Consider the following 22010-nt stretch of genomic DNA (forward strand, 5'->3'; position numbering starts at 1 on the left):
TTTCCTGGTGCAGCAGAAGTGCTGTTTTGTTTTGTGAAAAGAGTGAAATCCAGACCACAACAAAATCAGTAACACCTCCATAATATTTTACGTTCTACTGATAATATACATTTATCAATAAACTTTTATCAATTTCCTAAAATCCAGACAGGCACCAGACACTTGTATAAATTAATACAACAGTTCCCTAATGTTTCTGCTTCTGCTTGAGATAAAGAATATGTAAAATATTTTTCAACTACATAAATGGCTTAAGTAAAAACGATCATTCTCATCCCTCCCCTCTTCCCCAAAGCAGGTAAAAGACTTCATCACAATCCTATTTTTAACTTTTTCTGTTTTCCCACAATTTGCAGCACATCTTCCACACTCAGTAGAAAATAATAACCTTTGAATGAAGAAGTTCCATTGCTTTTCTACTGTATAAACTGAATTTCTCTTTCATTCCTCGATAAAGTTTACCTTTGAGAAGTGCAGCTTCCCAAAATAATTGCTCAGGAACGTTCTTATGCTCAAGTTTTGACTGCTGGCTATTCTTTTATTGTCCATTATTTTATTGCATACACCCTTCAAAGCCCTAATTTTTACAGTGGGTACACAAGGAAAGGAATAGAATATTAAGATTTTTCACAGTGATTCTGTCAATACCTGTAGGAAATGCTGCCCAAGCAATAGCAGGAGATGTGGTCTGCTTTTCACCATTTCCAAACTCATAACTCTCTGCTGCCTGGAAACAAGAAGAAACTGTTACATATTTTACAAAATGCTATAATTGTCCATAAAATAGTTGAAAATTGTGAAATTTCAAAGCAAAGTTATCCAAACAGCATACCTCAAATCCTCCAAAGTCATCATCATCCATCTTTCAGCAGGCACTAGAACACAAAAGAAATCTTGATTTTAAAACATTTTCATAACCTCATCCCCTGCTCGCTCAGAAATGAGCATTCAGTCCTTCCCTCCAGTCTCACATCCACAGCCCACCTGAAGTTTCCATCATTGGAAAGTCCTAAAACAGATAAAGGGACTAAATAAAAACTTTTTCACACAGAGGATGCAAGGCCAAGAACTGCAAGATCTCGCTTGAGAAGCACTTTTTTATTGATAGAGCAAAACACAAAACATTGGGTGTTTTACAACAGAACTTGAATAACTTCAGGGGAAAACATAAGCACTGCCCATCAACACAGTCCAACATCTTTTGAAAGCAAAAATGCAGGAAAAGGTTCCTCATAGAGGAAAATATGAAGATGTTACCTAAATGTTATATCTAAAGATTTCAGGTATAGCAAACATGTCCCCAGTACCTCAACAAGTGGTACTACAGCCATCAAATAATCTAGTCTGGATATATATATATATATAAATAAACAAATAAATACATAAATATGTATAGGAAATAGGATTTCTGACCACCAGATTCCAGAATGAAGGGGTATCTTCACTCATAAGGAAAACAATCTATCTAAATGCAGTCATCATGTACCATGGACCTCGTATAGTTTTGTGTTTATAATTTAAAGCATAAAAAATATTTTCCATTGTTAAGTTGCTTTTCCAAATCAGCACTGTGATTAAATCCAAAAAGATTTCCTGCTTTTCCCATATCTTCTTAGCTGTCTGGCAACATCAGAACAAACTGCAGCTTGGAAAAAGACTGTGGTGAATTTCTGGAAATTTTTCTGCTACCACAGAGGTCCGTCCCTAGGTTTCATGGAGGGACTGATTAAGATTTTACAAACTGATCAGCATTTTTGACTTGCAGCCCTGAATTCTGTGGCATTTGGATATATTTATAGTTAAATTGCAGTTCCTTTAAAAAAAAAAGCAGGCTAAGTTACTCAGCTAATGAAACTAACTCAAGATATACAAAGCTGTTGAAAGAAAGGTATTATGTATTAATAAAATGCATATATCTGAGAGGTAAATGAAGGATGATCCAAAAAACCTATATGGCCTTTATAAGATGTTAAAACATTTATAAAGTGAACTGACTTCAGTTAAAACAGTCTTTAGGATGGATAAACTTTCAGTACTGCAGAAAAGATGGAAAGGGACTGCTTACAAGAGAGCAGGTTCAGATTGGATGTCAGGAAGAAATTCTTCCCTGTCAGGGTGGGGAGGCCCTGGCACAGGGTGCCCACAGAAGCTGTGGCTGCCCCATCCCTGGAAGAGCCCAAGGACAGACTGGATGGGGCTTGAAGCAACCTGTTCTGGTGGAAGGTGCCCCTGCCATGGGACTGGGTGATCTTTAAGGTCCCTTCCAACCCAAACCACTTTGTGATTCAATAATAAATCATCACTATCACAGAGTAACTAGAACCATTTGTCTAAATTGAAGTATTTTTCAATAGTCTCATGTGGTACAAGAAGTATCTTTCTAGGGACTAGGATGTGTTTTGATGGCTTTGTGTCAGTTGGGTTTTGGGCTGGTTCATTTTCCAAGAGAGAAAGAAAGTAGTTGGGTATTTTTCCAATCAGTGTTAAGGTTAATTGGTCAAACATTCATGCAGTCTATCAACATTCAGAGCTTTAACACACAGCTCAAGAATGCAGCACGTGTGTGCACAAATGATGGATGGAGATTGTGTGGACAGCAGGACTGCAGATGGAGACAGCACCAACTGAGAATGTCACTGCATTCATGCCACATTCTGGGAAAAACCACCCAAACCAGTGACACAATCACTGCTCAAACCAGTGCTCAGGCATCAGGCAGAGCAGCCAGCTGGAGAAAGTGAGCCTTTAGAAAGGAAAACAGCAATTCTATATATTTTATCTGAGATACATTCTGTATCACATCAACAGGTCTTACAGGCTCTGCACAAAGTTCCTTCAAAGCAGATTTTCTCCACAAAGTGCATGAGACATTACTCCCATCATCTCAGAACTGGCTATGTCTCAACCAGGGAAATTACATTCAGCACTGTATTTTAAAAACACAAACTGGAATAAGTTCAGAGGAGTTCAACAAGAATTAAAGCAATTTTGGAAAGGCATGCTAAAATGGAGAGTCTCTAAAAAAATAAAAGGCAAACAAAAATAGAAAATATGTAAAATCATGTTCTAAGAAGTGATTAACTCCTTTGATTTCTCTTCAAATACAACACTGACCTGAGGCAGTAAAGACAGAAGGCCCTGTAAAGAAAACATGTGAGGATTTCCATTTCTCCTTCAAGAACATTTATAAGAAACTATGCATAAATAAAACAGAACTTTTGATAGAAAAAAAAGAATGTAGGGCAGAAGAAAAACTGGAGAGAAACCTGTTATTGAATCCATCATCTTTTTTACTGCATTTCATATACAGTTTTTTAAACCTGGTAACAATCCCAGGACTATTCTGACCTAAGATTACCTTTACCCCACAAATTTTAAACACAGACATTTTGTGGCTGTAACAGTGTGATTAATTTATTAATTATTCTACACATCACTCCAATGGAATAAAAGATAAACAAACTCCCAGCAAGTCTCTGTAGTACCAATGGTGTTTGCACACCTACATGCTAATCCTCCAATTTCCAGTTCTTCAGAAACCCCACAGGAATTCCAGGCCAAGTGATTCTCCCCCAGGTGAGAGAATTCTAGGTCTGTTTGCTCTTTGGGTGTGTATAATATATATTCATACATGCATATGCACCTCTGTTTCAAAACCCTGATTTATTTCCATGCTTTGATTGCTGTGGACAAAACAAATACCTAAAAATACCAGAAATTGGCAAACTCAACATGTGTCATAAATATGCAGGCAGCAGATTAGGATAGAAAGCATGGAATAAATCCTGAGGGATACTGATATAAGGCACTTCAAAAACTCAAAGGCTGAGGTTCTCTTCAGAGAGTGTTGGTGCAAGAGCTCTTATTAGGCGAAGCATTTCTCAAAATATGATCTCTTCTTGCACAAAAAGGGAGCCTTCTGCAGGGAAAAGGGCCACCTCAGTGTTAGAGGAAATGTTGAGAAACAGAAGTAGGAGACATTCACAGTTCTCAAAGTACATGTGCATTTAGCTCTAAAAATGTATTTAAAAGTCATTATAAATTTAACTGATAACAATGCTGAAAATTTGACCAAATAGAAAATTTCTCAATTCTATCCCTTATTCTCATGATGGAAATACATTTCTGGTGCAAATAAATAACAGAAGTAGCCTAACACCTCTCCTTAGAACTGCAACAAATCTGGGAGCAAGTTCTTTTAATCAACCATCTATTCCAAAATGGGGAATCAGACTTTTCTTTCCTCACAGGGTAGGAAATTATTTGTGGCACCGGAATAGGAAAGAATACATTAAGTGCTGACAATCTCCAGGATTTGGAAAATACCAGAAAAAGACAAAACAACCCACACAGTCTCACCATGACTTAATGTGGTCTCTTGAAATATGCCCGATACTGGAATTAAGTAACTGTAAAATTGGGCAACAAGAAGTCAACCTCAAAATTACAGAGTCATAGAAATTATGGTTGGAAAAGACACACTAGGTCATCCAGCCCAGGTCATTTCCAAAACATTGCAGTTCTCAGACAGTCATGTCCTAAAAGGCTTGAGAAGCTCTCCAGTCACATGCTGTGAAAGGAAGGAAACTTTCCATGGACAAGGAATATGCAAGCCACTGAATTTTGAGAAGGTTTTATCAACAAGTTTGAATCCACCAAATGGAACAGTAAATTCTGCCAAAATTCAGACCAGCAGGTCATCCAACCCAAACTCCTGCTCAAAGCAGGGTCAACACTGCATTTCAGATGAGGTTGCTCAAGGCTTTCTCCTGCATGGCTGGTAAGGCTGCATGATGGATTTATTCAGACTGATGTGCATACCTGAGAAGCTCACAAGCTTTCCTGTGCCAAATCCACTCACCAAAGGCTGGCCAGCAGCCTAAAACAGGTCATGAGAACTTTGTGAAATGTGCTCACCTTACAGACACACCAAAAGCACGTTTTTATACACAGGAAGAACAAGAACCATTCCCAAGAAATAAGGCAGAAAAATGTAAGCTGGGGAAAAAAAAGCTCCTCATTCCCATTCCAACAGTTAGGGGGGAAAGAATGTTGTAATCCCACCAGAAATCCTGGTATTCTTCATATCCAAAAGGCAAAAGTGGTGGAAAGACCAAATGGTGAATTAGGACAAATTCACATCCACCTCTGCTTAGTGAGAATTCAAATTAATCAAGTCTTGATAATCTAAATTTGTCTAGGTAATAGAGATCTGATTCTGCCAGGTACAATCAAGTGACTTCTGTAAAACCTGGCCTGTAAGTTTGAGTTTGGGGCCAAATTTTGTTCATTTTAATAGAACAACTGACAGAATATACTGCTTTTTGTTCTGCCAGAATGGTGTGTGTGGAGCTGCCTGAGGGTGGGGCTGCTGCATTTGTATTTCTGGCAAACCCCAGGATAACTCCCTATCTAGGACAACCTATCAGTTTTATTATCATTCCTGTATTTCCTAAATGCCTCAATGCCTCATCCAATGTGTTCAGTCCAGGACAGGCTTATCAGTTGCCCCTTGACTGGACATATTATGGGCCACAGCATTTGAAGAATAAATCCTTGGGTAAAACTGCAGGTTCCAGAAAGTCTACTGAGGATAAGTATGAGGTGTAAAACAAAACAAAACAAAACAAAACAAAACAAAACAAAACAAAAAAAAAAAAAAAGAAAAACAAAAAAAAAAAAGAAACCAAAAGCCCCCCAATAAAATAAAACTAAAAAGACATAATTTAGAAAGCATGTACAGTGGCAATACCTTTGTGATAAAGAGCAGGACAGATTATAAATTTCTGTATCACCAAGATCTAAATAGCCCACATGCACTTTTCCCCATGGTTTTGGGTTTTTTTTAAACTCAAAGTAACACTTACAAATAGTAAAATTCAGGAACAAACTTCATTCTTTTTCCCTAGCTGATACAGGCTTTCCTCCTGATCTATACCAATTACAGCTGCAGGATAAGTACTTGGAATCTTAAAAACTCATAATAGCTACTAAGCCATTAATTGGAAAAAATTAAATACAGAATACACATATCCCAAAAGACAGCTAGCTCAAGAAAGAGCAGAATATGAATGCAAAGCATAAGGGAAACTAAAATACATTTAGAGCATTTGTATAATTTCCTACAGAAGGAAAACCACCCTAACAATTCTGCATGCTGTGTGTCCTACCCCATTGTAAGACAGAGAAAACCAGGCAACACCAAAACACCAGTGTTCTCCATCATGTTCCAGTGTGGATCCCATCATAAAAAAGGGACATGTGGGAAACCTGCCCTGCCAGGGAGCAGAGTGCTGGTCACCTGCCAGAGTGAAAGGCACAGTGACAGGGCTGTTTGCACCTTCATTTTCACAGGGGACAGGAGCCTGCCCTCCCACACGGTGAATTTAAGATATTTCAAGGTTAGGGGGACAAAGAAGGCAACACAGAATGTGTCTCAGCAATTTTTCCCTGGGAACTGAGGCTGGTTCATGTAGCCTGGAAAAAAAAGTGGCTCAGGGGAATATTATCCTCCTTACAGGAGGGTGCAGAAAGTGATAGGAGAAGAGGAGATGGCCTCAAGTTGTGCCAGAGGAGGTTTAGATTGGATATCAGGGAAAATTTCTTCACCAAAAATGTTGCCAAGCATTGGAACAGGCTGCCCAGGGCTGTGGTTAAATCACAGTCCCTGTAGATATTTAAAAGACATGTAGATGAGGCACCTGGGGATGAGGTTCAGAGGTGGACTTGGCAGTGGGAGGTTAAAAGTTGGACTCCATGATCCTAAAGGTCTTTTCTAACCTAAATTATTCTCTGATTTCACTTCCAGTACTGACTCAATAAACACTTAGTACATTAAGTAATGTTAAAACTTTTCTAATAGAAAAAAACCTAAAAACAAAAAAGTCAGTAGTTGCACACCCACCTATTTTGCAGCAGCAGTTGCTTATATTAAAATTGATTCCACTCAAATCTATAGTACTTTTAAGAAAAAAATTAAAGCCTGGCCCAATGTAATGAATTTTCTTCCACAGCCCAAATAAAGCAGCTCACCATTAAAGCAATCACAATTTAGTTTGCAAAGTCTCTCAGGACAACTCGTGCAACCCAACCAGAAAGCAAGGCCAGCTCTGGCACTGCCTAAAGCCACACACTGTCAAGTTCAGAATATCTGCAAGGTATTCTAAGAAGCATGGTCTAAGAAGTAGCAGCAGTCAAGCACTGGAGAAAACACCCAGAGAATTTTCTTTTCCTATTCACCTTTCAGGTCTACCCATTGATCCATTTATTCTGAAGAGTTTCCAGAAGGTTTCAATGCTTAGAGATGAGAGCAGCACATTAAGGAATGAGACAATAAAAGTCAAGGATCAATTTAGACAAAAAAGATTTTATAAACCAAATGACAATACCTAAAATTCTTCTATCAATTCCTTCAGCAAATTTAAGAGAAAGAAAGAGTGAAGGGGGAGGGAGGAAGGGAGGAAGGGAGGAAGGGAGGGAGGGAGGGAGGGAGGGAGGGAGGGAGGGAGGGAGGAAGGGAGGAAGGGAGGAAGGGAGGAAGGAAGGAAGGAAGGAAGGAAGGAAGGAAGGAAGGAAGGAAGGAAGGAAGGAAGGAAGGAAGGAAGGAAGGCAGGAAGGAAGGAAGGAAGGCAGGAAGGAAGGAAGGAAGGAAGGAAGGAAGGAAGGAAGGACGGAAGGAAGGAAGGAAGGAAGGAAGGCTTTTTTTACTGCTTAGTCCTTTTGTCAGGAGACCCCCTGAAGTGAGAGATCCAGATCCTGCAAAAAGCATGGAAGATTCCATATCCTATGATGTGATGTTCCATACCTAGCATCACCAGTAATTTTGAAATAATTCTACTTTCACATGCCAATGCTGCAAGTAACAAAACAGTTACATAAAAAGCTGTAGCATTTGTATCAGCTTCATGTAGCAAGACCATCGTACACGATTTGTAAGACTTCCATAACTGCCTTTCCCAATGTTAAAAGCCTTTTTAGAAGGAAAAAGAACCACATTATATAAATAAACACCTTAGCTTCATATAGCCTTTATTAAAGAAACTTGAATAATCACTAGAAATAATATTCTCATCTTCCAGGTACTGAATCCATATGAGAAAAAAACTCAGAAACTCCACAAAAACTGGTAATAAGATAATCTATAAAATCAGTTCCACAATAATTTGTGATTTATAATTTGAGGGCACTATTCTTCAGCATATAACTTTTGGCTTTTTTAAACACTGAGCAAAGCAGGAAAAAGCAATGAAGCACAAATCTGAAGTCCATTTCACTTCCATAGTTCAAACACAACCACACAAAAAGAAATTAAGAGCCCCACTTTTAGCCACAAGAGGAAAATGACCTCTGAGAGCTCCTGCAGAGAGGGCAAGTACTGGTTTTCAAATCCACTTATGACATAGGAGGGGGCAAAAAAAAACACCCACAGCACCACAGCATTGTGTGGAAAACATATTCAAGAACTGTCAATTCCTCAACCATATCCTAGAAGAAACTAACAGAGAAAACTGGGAAACCCATGTCCTATGAAATTTCCACCCACTTTGACACTCCTCTACTTAAAAAATACCAGCTTCTTCTCTCTGGATATTGAAAGATAGTTTCAAGTAATACATTACCTACTCCAGCAGAAATATTAAAATACAGTATTATTCAGCATATTTCAATACCTACAGAACCTATCTTTCCCAAGACATAATTCTAAAAATTTCAGGAACTCGAGGGTTAGTTAGCATTTCAGTCTTCACCTTCTCAGATCTTCAGTCTTCACTATAATTGGTTTCTTGCGACCAGAACATGGAAAGGCTAGTTTTTGCTTTATAAAAATAAGAAATCACACAGTTAACTATTTTTCACATTTCTTTATTGGCCTTCTCTAAGCTTTCTCTATCACAAAAATCCTTTTCTTCAAAAAGCACACATTTTTATAAAATGCACTTAAACTTCTGTGAGAATTCTGGCAAAGTGGATTCAATTCAAACATACTGTGCTTTGGAGGAAATCCCCCCAGCCAGGCAATATGATTAATCAACATCAAGTCCATAACAACAATGTCTGAAACCTGATTCAGACTAATGATAATCAGAAGGTCTGGAGCTTAGTTTGTGTTCTACAACAACAACAACCACCACCAAAAAAAAAAAAAAAAAAAAAAAAGAGAGATGAGAAAAGCCTGACTTGTCATGTGCTAATTAGGTAGTTCCACAAATGCTTGAGAAAAAGTGACCATGGTAGACGAAAAACTCTCATACTTAAAGTATTCTAATTTTACTGGCACCCATAAATTGAACACAGACCTCTAAAAGACAGAGCCAGGCTGTTCTCAGAGCTGCACTGGGATTAGGAGAAAACCCTTAGGACAGAAGTTGGAATAGTGAAAATAGTGACCAGTTATAGGAACAGGCTGCCCACAAACAGCCTGTTGGACCTGAGGACAATAACAAGGAATTACCCTGAAGAATTACCCTACCACAAAGAATTATTCCTGAGGATAATCACAAAGAATTTGACTGGACATGGCCCTGACCCACCTGTTCTAACCAGATCTGCTTTACACAGTGGTTTGGATTAGAAAACTTCCAAATGCAGCTTCCATGGATGGTCTGTGTTTCAATGTATTCTGTTTGATCCACAACAGTACTGTTAAAAGAAAAAGTGAATGCACTTTTGACATTGTTCTTCAGCTGAACTGTGCTCATACCTACCAACATCTGTTCAAGATCATTTATGACGGGGTTTGCTGATGACAGAAGAACCAACCTCAAGAGAGAAGCATGAAAGGGAAAGAGTTGTAGGAGAAATAAAAGGAGTGAAAGCCTAATGAAATGTGCCTGAAGGGAGCCCACGGGAAAGATGGAGACAGACTACTGACAAAGACCTGGAGTGACAGGACCAGGGGTAATGGCACCACACTGACAGAGAGAAAGTTTAGATGGGATATCAGGTAGAAATTCTTCCCTGTGAGGGTGCTGAGTCCCTAGCACAGGTTTCCCAGAGAAGCTGTGACTGCCCCATCCCTGGCAGTGCCCAAGGCCAGGCTGGATGGGGCTCCAAGCAACCTGGGATAGTGGAAGGTTCCCTGCCCATGGCAGGGGTTGGAAATGAATGAGCATTGACATGACTTCCAATCCACACCATTCTATGATTGTATGTTTCCAAGAAATATTTTCATCGTGAGTTCAAAGAAAAAATGTGTTACATAAATCTTTGTACCCAACAGAAATGTGTCATGAAAAAGCCTGAGGTGAACTTTTGGCATTAAGGAAAAAATATCAAGAAAGCAAAACTACATGGGGATGCTTCTTCTTTAGAAGCAATAAATTACTTTGTTAATTCATTAATTTATCCAAAACCTTTCGCAGGAATCATTGAATTTCCTATCATTGAATAGGAATCATTGAAGATCCTATTTGATCATGAACATGGCAAGACAATCACAAATAGCAACTCTTTTTCTCAAAAAGAGAAGTCTAACATTTCATAATGAATCAATGGCTCTTTGAGCCAGTTTCAGTAGTCTCACCCTTTATCTTTCTCTCAGCCTTTGAACAGACACAGTGCTTTGCAATTCAGGGCTTCCCTCTCAAGAGAAGAGCTGATATCACTTCCAAGAATTTCATGCAACCAGTCACTCCAAATATATGCTTGATTTTTCTACAGCACTGATTTAGGAACACAATCTTTTTACTTAGGAGCAAATAGAGATTACAGAAACACCTCCTGTTAAGAGTTTGGGAATGCCAAAACAAACCGTGGCCTTTCTCCTACAGTTCATGTCTGAAAAACTTAAGAAATGGAGGGTTTAAAAGCAAAAAGAAAGGGTCACATGTTTCAAATGCATTCCCACTTAAATTATTATTGAGCTTCAAAAACTCAGACTGGCAACTGAAATTCTCCTGCTTCTCCATGTTAATAAGCAGCATTAGCAAAAGCAATCAATTCTTTTTACCTGCAAAAGACAGTAATGTGCATTAACAGAACTTAAAAAGAGGCATCTGCACAATGGAGAAGCTTTCCAAGAGTAAAAGGCACCAAGTTCTGCCTCAAGGGAACTTTGTCACAGAACAGGTATGTGAAAATAGAAGGTTTGACACAATCTTAGTAACAGTAAGAGCATCACAGCAACACAATTTAATATAACAACATGTCAAACAAAAATCTAGGTCTTTGAATGCATGCTCATATGGATGTGTGGCAACTTGCACTAATAAATGTCATTAATGTTATGAAAAGAGTGCTCAAGACCTTTCACATTAAGAAGGAATATATGCTTTACAGGAAAACAAAAAGTAAAAAAACCCAACTAAACAAAACCAAACCCAGGGTAATACCAGGTTTTGGCACAATGCACTGCCTAGGAAAATCTGGTGCTGAGTGAATCACTTATTCTATAAACCAACACTCCTTCATGAGAAGAAAAATCTTTAAAGTAAAAAAAGAAAAAAAAACTTTAACAATTCTGTAGATCATCTTGTTATGCATTTAAAAATTAGGCTTTTTTCTCTTAATTAAAAGTAAAATAAGATAGTAAAGGTCTAAATATAAAGGATAATCAATACACCTGATAGTTAAATATTATGAAAAAGATACTCTTTAACTTACATATAGACAGTTCACAAAAACTGTGAAATGTCAGCGTGTACAGGTTATCATTCTAATCTTCTGTCAGAATAGCTGATATGTGGCCATGGATACTTAAAAAAAACAAGAAAAGAACCCAAAGAACCAAAAAAACGCACAAAATCAGCAGCACATGGTAAGATAGGATTATACTACATAAATACATTATTTAAGATAAGATTGTACTACATAAAAATACACAGCATTCTTTTATCATTCCTCTATGTCTCCTAATGGATTGGAAGACTCACTTTTCCTACTAATAAAACAACTCCCCTCAGCTTCCTCCAAACCCTGAAAGTACAGTACCTCTCACAGGGAAAGGTACTCATTTCAGGCAAGAGACAAGATACTAATCTATTTCTCTGACATGACATTATGTCTCAAATTTTCAAGTCCTTCTGATATATCACTCAGTTGCTGGTCTTGAAAAAGAAAACCTTAAATAATGCTAATAATATTCATTTTGTCCCAATCATCTATTAGAAATTCAGATTTTATGGAAGTTTAATGCAAAAACTCAAAAACAACACAACTGGTCATTTAAAAAACTGGTCATTTTAATCCTTTGTTTGCAAGATCTAGATATACTGAAGAATGTACCATCACTGCACCTCTTGCTCCCTTTACTAATACTTAAAAAGAAGACTTGATGACTTTTTGTTCACATACTAAGCAGATTAACTTGATTTTCCATGCTCTCCAAAAAGGTGGTCAGGTTCATGAAGAAGCAACTCACAATGTGAGTTGTTAAAATTCCTTTCCATATGACTCCTACAAAGCAAATGGAGAGGTTTCACATTGTCCAACTCCCAACTCACAAACAAGTAAAATCAAAATTCTAATGTGCTGTCCAACAGCAAACACTGCTGCCAGAACGTCTGCGCACATTATCTTTCCTTTTTTCATCTTCGTTTTTGGTCTGCTCCTAAGCATGCAACACAACACTTTTCATCACATGATCTTTGACCAAATGGATATTATCATAATTGTATGTTCTCTGTTGCAATCAAAAATACAAAATATTTATTTCTCACAGAAAGTACTGACTGCCATCAATGCCTTTGTAATATGCTGAGGGAGCTGCAAACTGAGATTCCAGATTAGGCCAGAGCGAAAACAGGATTTGAGTTCAACACCTACATGCTTTTCTTTTCATCAGATCACAATACTTTAAAATAATTCATCACTTCAGGTTGATTCTTTATGCTTACTATGCATTTCTAGAATACAGCTCTTCTTTAGGGCCAAAGCTTTTGACAAAGATTTGTCAGAACTACCAGGCCCTTCTCAGAAAGAGGGAGATGTTTCCTAAAAGGTTCCACACTCAGCAAGTTACCAGGACATTTAAGGACCAAGTGAGGAGGGCACATACCAAGAATATCACACGTCAGTTAACAATTAAGCAAAAATTATTTCTCATTCAAGAAGAGTTAAACTCCTCCCCAGCCCCAAACAAACAGACAAAACCAAAACGCTCCACATCTTCCCTGTTTAAAAGAAACTAGTTGTTCCTTCTCTCAGCTAATTTATTTTAAATCACAATTTTGTAAGTCCTCTAAGACTTGCTAAACTGGAAGTAATGCATGCCTAACAGATATTCATCCTAAAGTATGAAACTTCCAGGCATGTAGAATACACGTACAAGAACAAAACAGTAACAAGTTGTAGTGGACAGTTATTTATACAAGCACACAGTGAAATTAGAAATTATATACTTGAGAATTCATGGAATTATTTAAGGTAACAAGGGCCTTATATATTCACAGAGGCTAATGGTTTTTGAAACCAGCACTGTTAAAAGAGAACTACTGAAATTTATTCAAATTACTATGCAAAAGTATCCCTTCTGGCAATGCTGCAAAAACCGACAGAACGTTTGGGTTCCAAAGTGCAAACTACACGTAGAGTGATATCTTTTAACTATGTTAATTACTGGGCAATTACACAGTCTTCAGTCAGCAAAATTCCCAATGAAAACAAGTTCTGCTTGACTAAAGTCAGCAAGAAAAAACTTGAATGTTACAACAATAACCATTAATGCCCTACACTTACACTCAATAGTAATTAAAATAAAAAAAAACCCCACATTTAGCAATTTAAAGTTTCAGGTGATAATTATAATTTTCTGTAAAGGCTTTAACAAAGAAATGTATGTGAATGGCCAACCTGAAGCTTATCAGGCCATCTTCTAAACTACATGATTGTAAAAAAAAAAAATCAACTGAAAAATTCACAACTATCTTCCTTCACTCATAATTAACAGGTTATTCCTATCATCAAATGACTACTTTCCACAGGACAAAAATTGCACACTGCACAACTTACACAGAAAATTAATATTGTAAAGCATTTCACTGAATAGGAACAAACAAAAACCCCTTTTAAATGCCAAAATAATTTTAAGAAATTCAAACCCAGTGCATTTCATGAGAGCAGCTGCTCAGGAGGGAGCCTGGCTGGCTGGCACCAGAACTGTGACCAGGAACCTGCCTGTTCTAGTCTGCCTAAGACTAGAACTAAACTCAACTCTGAGACTGTTGGTCTCCTTTCAGCCTTCCCTCACTTTTTTATTTGGTGTGTGGCTTCATAATTCCAACCTTATGGAGGAACCTGGACTGGATTAATAAGCACAATCTAATCATTAGCCCCTGCTGTCCCAAAGACACTGTCAGTGTTCCATCCTTTGTTGGCTTTACTAAATTCACATGTTCTGCAGTCATGTAGACTTAAACCAGGTTAAATACACATAATTTTTAAATACAATAATATTTCCATGGTATTCAATGTTGACATAAAACTTAACATAAAAAAACCCTTTAAAAAAAAAAACATTAAAACCCTTATTTTATTAACTAGAGACTCTAATCAGATTATGGTGTATTTTACACCATGAGGAAATTGGAAAAGATTTTAGCATAGATGCTACTGGAAGACAACCATTTAAAATCAAAATGAATTATGTTTGTGAAACAACTTTGTTAACTTTTTTCCTTTTTTTTTAAAGAAAAAATATTCATGGATGTTAGAAAGAGAATTAATTCATTTCCAAGTGTGTTTTACAAATACCACATCTAGATCATAACTTGTAAAAAGAGTTTTTTTAGTTACATTTTTGTAACTATTTTTGAGTACTCTTGCTACTCAGTATTCATCTCTTCTAGTAAACAAAACAACTCTTCAATAGAGTTCACACCACAATAATTCAATAAATTAACCTTTTCCATCTTTTCCTTAACACACTCTGGAATATATCAAGGCAATTTAGCAAGCCAGAATCTTGTAAAAAACATTTTGAAACCTTTTACTGATAAGTTCATTTTTTAACAGTATTACCTTGGTCCCTCATAAATGAATGACAAAGGTGGTTAACTTCTAAAGGTATGCTCTGAAAGTACTGGGGATTTACACATTATTTCAGCTTGTTATAAAAAAAAAAAGAAAAAACCCACAAAACAAAATCCAAAGAAACAACTTTGCTCAACTGTGAAAATACAACTGGGGCAATACAGGTGTGTGCAGTTAGATACAGGTGTGTGTATATATATATATATATATATATATATATATATATAAAGAGAAAGACAAAGAACACACTTATTTTCAGATAGTAAAACAAAAGGATCTATGTATAGCAAAGTCTTCAGGGCACACAGTCAATTTAAATGAAATAGTTTCCAAACATAATTATAATTTGACTCAGTTTTTGAAATTTTCAAGCATATTAGTTCTTGTCTCTTCTCCACTTAAAGATTCTTAAACCAATATGGCTCTTTCAACCCCAACAAAAGGGCAAGCCAGGCCTCTTTATAAACATTAAAGGCAGTTCATAAGTGCATTTCTAAGGATAATTTAACTAAATCCCAGGTACATTCAATATTGATGGAAGTTAAATAGCTGTATCACACATTTTTTGAGCATTCTTTAATTGGAAAAGGTATTTAGGAAAGTCCTAAAGCAGAACCTATTTTTTAGCTCCTAATAACAAATTTCATCTGGTCTCAGAGTATCAGTATCTCATTTTATCATTCATCACACTGTGATTAACCTTAAATTTCTGTAAGAATAATTTTTAAGTGGATTAAACAAAAGTGCTTTTAAAGTTCTCAGTTTCTGAGACCCCTCCAGAGTCAGTTTACAATGCTACTGTCCATCAGTGCTAAACAAATGTGCAGGAACTTGTCCAGAGGAAAAGAAAAAGAAGCAAAAAGGGGAAAGGGGGCAGAAAGTATTTTGGGTAAAAATCAGAGGAAAGGTGAACAAGGCAGATATCCCAGTGGGAGTATGTTACAGCCCACCCAAACAGGATGGAGACAGATGAAATATTCTCTAAAATCTCACAATTAATTGCTGGCCCTTTTACTGGGTGTCTGCTAGAAATCCAACCCAGCTGAGGGGAAACAGGACTGCAAGGAGGGCATGAGGTTCTGTAGGGAAGAATTCAAAAGGGCCCAAGCCCAACTAAAACTTCACCTGGCTACCACCATAAAAGACACTACAAAAAATGATTTTATAAATACAACAAGAAAAGGAGGTCTAAATCTTCACCCTCATTGGATGCAGTGAAAAATAATGAGAAAGAATGAGGAAAAGGCTTAGGTACTTAGTGCTGTCTTGGCCTCAGTCTTCAGTAGCAAGACCAAGTGTCCCCAGGTAGCCAGGCCTGAGCTGGAAGAGAGGGAGAGGAGCAGAATGAACCCCAAATTCCAGAAGATGATGCTGCTGTGCCTCTCAGACACACACACATCTACAGGGCTGGCTGGCATCCACCTGAGATGCTGAGCAAGCTGCTGAGAGAGCCCACAGGGCCACGTCCAACCATGTACCAGCAGTCCTGGCTATTTAGGCAGTCCCAGTTGGCTGGACATTAGGAAGTATTCCTCCCACCAACCAACAGAGAGGGAAGGAGGATCTGACCTGATCTCCCATGACAAGGTGACCCATGTTTTGGATGAGAGAAAGGCTTTGGATTCTTTTACCTGGACTTTAGTAGAACTTATCTTTTTCCAATGTCTTCACCTGGAGAAACTGGCTGCTCCTGACTTGAACTTGTGCACTCTTTGCCAGGTAAAATAAATGGCTGGGTGAACAGGCCCAGAGAATTGTGAACAGAGTGGCTGAGGGAGGTGGGAATGTTTGGTCTGGAGAAAAGGATACTTGGGGGGACCTTCTGGCTCTCCACAACTCAGGAGAGTGCAGCCAGATGGGGCCAGGCTCTGCTCCCAGGGAACAAGGGATAGGAAAAGGGGAAAGACCTTCAAGCTGTGCCAGGAGATGTTTAGATGGAATATTGGGGAAAAAAAAAAATCTTCCACAAAAGGGTGGCCAAGCACTGGAAGTCTGCCCAGGGCAGTGGTGGAGCCACCAACCCTGGAGGCATTTAAAAGACACGGGGATGTGCCACCAGTGGACAGGGGTTAGTGGTGACCTTGGCAGTGTCAGGTTAATGGCTGGAACCAACCACCTTGAAGGTCTTTTCCAACTTTAACAATTCCATGATTTCAAACCAAGTACAACTTTTCTTCAGTCTGCAGTGGATCAGGCCAAGATACTGATTTTTCACTGTGGCAGTTTGTGAACTAAAAGCAAGCTGACTGTGGCATGTGCATTGTGTGGAAACCTCTTCAGAAACTCACTATTACACTATTTCAGAAGCTGCACCCCATGGAAAGTCCTTTTAAAAGCTTAACTGGCAAATGCATGGTAAAATATTTTGGTTTCCATCTGTAGATTGGAAACCAATCTATTGGTTTCCAATATTTTGGTTTCTAAATCTACACTAAATTCCAATCCTCAGAGACAGGATTTCCACTTTATTTCTCTCTATACACACACACTAAGCTCGAGAACGGTAACACAGTAATGTGTTGTTAAAATCTTGAAAAAAGTAAGCCTAGCACAAAGAACTTGACTGTAGGTCTCTCTTCCTCAGTAATTTTTACAAAATCCCAAACATCACTGTGTTCTGCAATAAACAGAAGACACTTATATGAAAACATAGGTATTTAATATAAATGGATACTAAAATACATTCAAAGTAAATCAATTCCATCTTTTTGTAAACCCACCCCAAGATAAAAAAATTCTAGCAGTGGGTTTTGGCAAAGTATTTAGGAATAATGAACTACAAGACCAAGTTTTCAGAACAATACACAGAATATTGGATAGCTTTTACCTGCATTCACTTTATTCAGAAACCTTAAGGAGACACAGAATAAACATTAAGGAAACACAGAATGAACTCGTAATATTTAGTACATTTATTTATTTACAATCTAACAGAAGTTTAGATAACAAAATAATTTCTAAACCTTTGGAAGTTTTGTATTTCAAATATTTAAATTTTATGTGTAATCATTCAACTTGAATATAAACACCTGGGAAGGAGGCAAAAAATTACTTATGAGCTTTTAATTTTAAGGCTTGTAAGGCTGATACAAAGAATCCTTTCATAATCTTCTATATTGAGATCAAATTGCTTATGAACTGATGTAATGGATTGTTAATTTCTGCTTCCCAGACGAAGGGGGTTTGTTCAGCTGGGTTTTTAAATGTTAAACTACTTCCAGCATTAGCTTAGCTCCTGTTTTGCTGCAGGAGATTATATTCTCTTTTTGAGAGCATGGTTATTAACTGATGAAGCACCTCTAAACCTGTTCACCTTCTTCAAGATTTCTTCTGTCTCCAGCTACTGCGCCCTGCACATGTGCAACAGCAAGGATGTCTACAGCAGTGATTTTCTTGAAATGTCCACAGCTTAGGGCAAGCATCTGTCATCCCTTTCAGCTCATATTTATTCAATATCCTCTCCCACAGCTGCATCCCCTCCCCAGAGTATTCACAGAACAGAATAGTTCCAGCTACAACAGACCTACAACAATCATCTGGTCCAACAGCCTGAGCCCTCACCAAAAGTCAGAGCTCATTAGGAAGGGCATTGTCCAAGTGCCTCCAAGACATGGACACGCCTTGGGCACCAACCTGGGAGCCTCTGCCCTGCCTGGCCACCCTCATGGAGGGCACCCCTCAGCCTCCCTCTCTCCAAACTGGACAAATCCAGAGTCTGTCTGGCTGCTCCTCACAAGACATGCCTTCTATCATATCCATACTAAAGTATGGAATTTCCACTCCATTTTTATACACACTTCTTGTCACTTGAAAAAAAATGAGTGTCATTTGTGAATTTTTCATCTTCTACCCAGATCAAAAGATGCAATGCTTTGGTGTGCTGAGAGCTCTCATGAATGCCATGGTCCATAGCTAGAGTGCAATTCTCTAGTATGTACAGAAACAAAACCCAATCAGCCAGCACGCTCAAACACTGATAGCAATGTCCCTGTGAACTGCTCTTCTACAAATAACACAGCACATTAAATACCTTTTTAAGTCCTTTGTTGAAGGAAAAGCAACAGCTCTAGTAACAGATCCAAGGCTACAGCCTTGAAATTACTAGTTTGCACACTGGAATAATTTGAGTTTGGAAGTTTTGCATTTCAAAATGTGCTTGCACACCCTAAATCCTTCATTTCCAAAGATACCAAGATTTAAGTACTGTCAGACCCTAGTGCCAGATTCAAACTGTATTCCTGCAAGCAACATACCCTCCAGCAGAGATTGCTTTGATTGATCTGCTACAGCCTTATAATCCAGAGGAAAGATGAAGAGAAGCAAAAGACTCAATTTGGAACCACCTCTGCTATCAGCATTAAATATGTAAATAATTTTTTCTGAAAGGAAACAAACAGCCCCAACCATTACTGTTGCATGGGCACCTAAAATCAATTTATGCATGGGCACAAAAATTTGTCATCTTTTCCAGGACTGCACTAAAATGAGAGGAATATTCCTGGAGTCTTTGGAAGAATGGGTCTGAATGGGTCTTTGGAAGAATGGGTCTGAACCTGACTTATGTTTCACTGCAAGTGAAGACTTGCCTGAATATTTAATATTTGAGTATTATGATGCCATATGTTATCAGAGAAAGAGGTTCAAATTTGGTTCTTTATTCAAGAAAAATGCTGAATAGTTGAAAAACTCTACATTCTTAAACTTACCATATTTGTTCATGGGAGCCCTATAAATCAGGATGTATCCCTATATCATTTTCACAGAGTGGAAGGTTTCTGAAGACCTCAGAGTTCGACAAACTGCCTGAGATTTTAGCTCTTTTTTTTTTTTTTGTACTAAATTAGCACTATAGTTTAGACATTCTTGATTTTCTTATAATTAACTCTTAGAACTTCTGCAAATATAACACAAGACATATATTTAAGCTAAATCCATTTCCAAATTCTTCTCTGAAAGACATTCAAATGAATGAATTTTTATCATTCCAATGACAAATACAAAAAACCTGCTATTCTCTTATGAGCATTATATAGGTATGATAAATACTTCTCTTTCTGAGGATCCAAAATGACTTTATAAATATTATTCCCATTCCTCTAGCTGTGATTCAAATGATGGGAACATTGACCAAGCAGTGTCTGTATCAAGGTGATCACAGGAAATTTCAGCCTCATGAATGCCAACAAACTTAAGGCAGACACAGATGTCACATAAATCTGATGGGAAACTGCAGAAAAACTCCATAAAAATTACATCCCTGAAAACCAGTTGAGGAACATCCATTGCCACTTGTATGTGTAAGTAAAAACACTTCACTTTTTTCTTAATTCAGAAAGCCCTCTGTGATTACTTAGAAAGAAATTTATGGGTACATAATTCTGTTTCTCCAACCACTCCCTAGAATGGAATTTAAAATTTTAATAGTTTAATTGAAAGAGTGGACAGAACCCCCAGAATTCATTTAAGGCACACCTAAAATAAATCTGCCAACTGAACAATGAAAAGGAAAAAAAGCCTATTATGTCAGAAAAGCAAAATTCTTCACACTGGTCAATCCCAACTCTTCAGGATAAAGTAATATAAATCCTACTGCATACCAAGAAAGATTAGATAATATAATTCTACATTAAGAAAATTACAAAGCACTTGATTTTTATATGTGAAAATAGTACTACTTCTGAAGATTCAGGTCTAAAGAGCAGATACCTTTGCTTAAAGGATGCACAGTAATGAGGGAAGATTTGGGTTGCAAGAGGCCTTATCAGAAAAGATAAATCCAACCTTCAAATTTAAGGTATTTGTTTTTACTAACACCAGCAGGGGTAATTTCCACATAAGTCTTAAGTCTTTAGAAGCATGAGGTAGAAAAAGAAAAACAAGTCCTGCATTTTGAACTTCTGATATATTCTTATATTTACAAATATCAAAGTAATGAAGCAATGAAACGTAACAGATGTTAAAATGCAGAGTCTGAAATTCACCTTGAAACACTTTTCAGATGATCTGCCACTTACACTGCACTTAAAGGTAGATTTAGTCCCCATGACTTAAAATTTAGAGTCTGTAGCCTGAGACTTGGAGTGTACTGAGGGGAAAGCCCTACACAAAAAGCAAGCAAGCAAGCAAAGAAACAAATCCAGCTGTAAAAGTTCTGAGTATCAAGACTGGTTAAACAAGAATTTTTCTCTTTCATTATTATAACCAGATTCGTTTTCCTTGAGCAGAAAACCTCCCTGTAAGGGCATTTGAGCATGAAGCACTGCACAGATGGACAGCAGCACATTCCACTACACAGGAGGATATGGGGCCCTGCACACACAAACCACACCTGGAATACCTGGACATGGGCAGGAAGGTACTGTGAACTGTACATTTAAGGACTCACTGTAAGTGTGTTTCCATCATACCACAAACCTTTTCCCACTTGGTGTTGCAAGCCCTCCTGGAAGCTGGGTTTTCAGCCAAGCCCTCAGAGAGACACCATGCTTGGGTATCCATCTCAGCAGCTCCATAAAGATTTGGAGTTACTGCCCTTAAGATTGCAATCCAGCTGTTCCTCTGGAGCAGAAACATCCTTCATAGCCTAACTGCATTTTGGCATCTCTAACTCTGTGTGGCTGTCATCAGCCTGACACCACAGAAGCAGCTAACAGCACCTAGACAGCAAATACTCTTCACCAAGCTCTGGCAGTAGCTGTGTCACTTGGAAAGAAATGTGAAGGAGCTGGCCCAACAGCCCAGGGTTGTTTTCAAAGACGTGCAAAAAACAGTCAAGGAGCTCCCAATCAATTGCAAAAGGACTAAAACTGCATTGGGAGTTCTAGTGAGACACAGTCTGATCACTGTCTCCAAATCCTCACGGAGGTTTCTGTGTGAATGCGGCAGAAGCAAATGTGTCATCTGGTATGCTCAGTTTTCAACCACTCCAGGTAGAATCAAACTGGTGGGAAGCCTTAAACTTAATTATAACAATGGTCAGAGAAAGATTTGGATGAAAACAAATCCAAAGGCAACAGACCCTATTTCAATGCTAATTGTCTCAA

The 22010-nt window shown here is 37.9% G+C and overlaps 1 protein-coding gene across 5 annotated transcripts in view; it reads right to left on the bottom strand.

Annotated features, from left to right (window-relative positions):
* CCDC91 (coiled-coil domain containing 91) overlaps positions 1–22010 on the bottom strand; it is a 115893-nt gene that overhangs the window by 91966 nt on the left and 1917 nt on the right. For 4 of the 5 annotated variants that reach the window (XM_009094199.4, XM_018918735.2, XM_030238123.2 and 1 more), the window contains exons 2-3: positions 833–875; positions 649–727 (exon numbers count right to left, since the gene is read on the bottom strand). In XM_009094199.4, the coding sequence (XP_009092447.2) occupies positions 649–727; positions 833–862 (109 nt within the window). In that variant the 5' untranslated portion in view covers positions 863–875. Of the gene's footprint in view, positions 1–648; positions 728–832; positions 876–9530; positions 9640–22010 lie in introns of all 5 variants that reach the window. The other variant, XM_018918736.3, reaches the window with a different exon arrangement.

The sequence above is a fragment of the Serinus canaria genome, chromosome 1A (assembly GCF_022539315.1).
Source record: "Serinus canaria isolate serCan28SL12 chromosome 1A, serCan2020, whole genome shotgun sequence".
NCBI lineage: Eukaryota > Metazoa > Chordata > Aves > Passeriformes > Fringillidae > Serinus > Serinus canaria.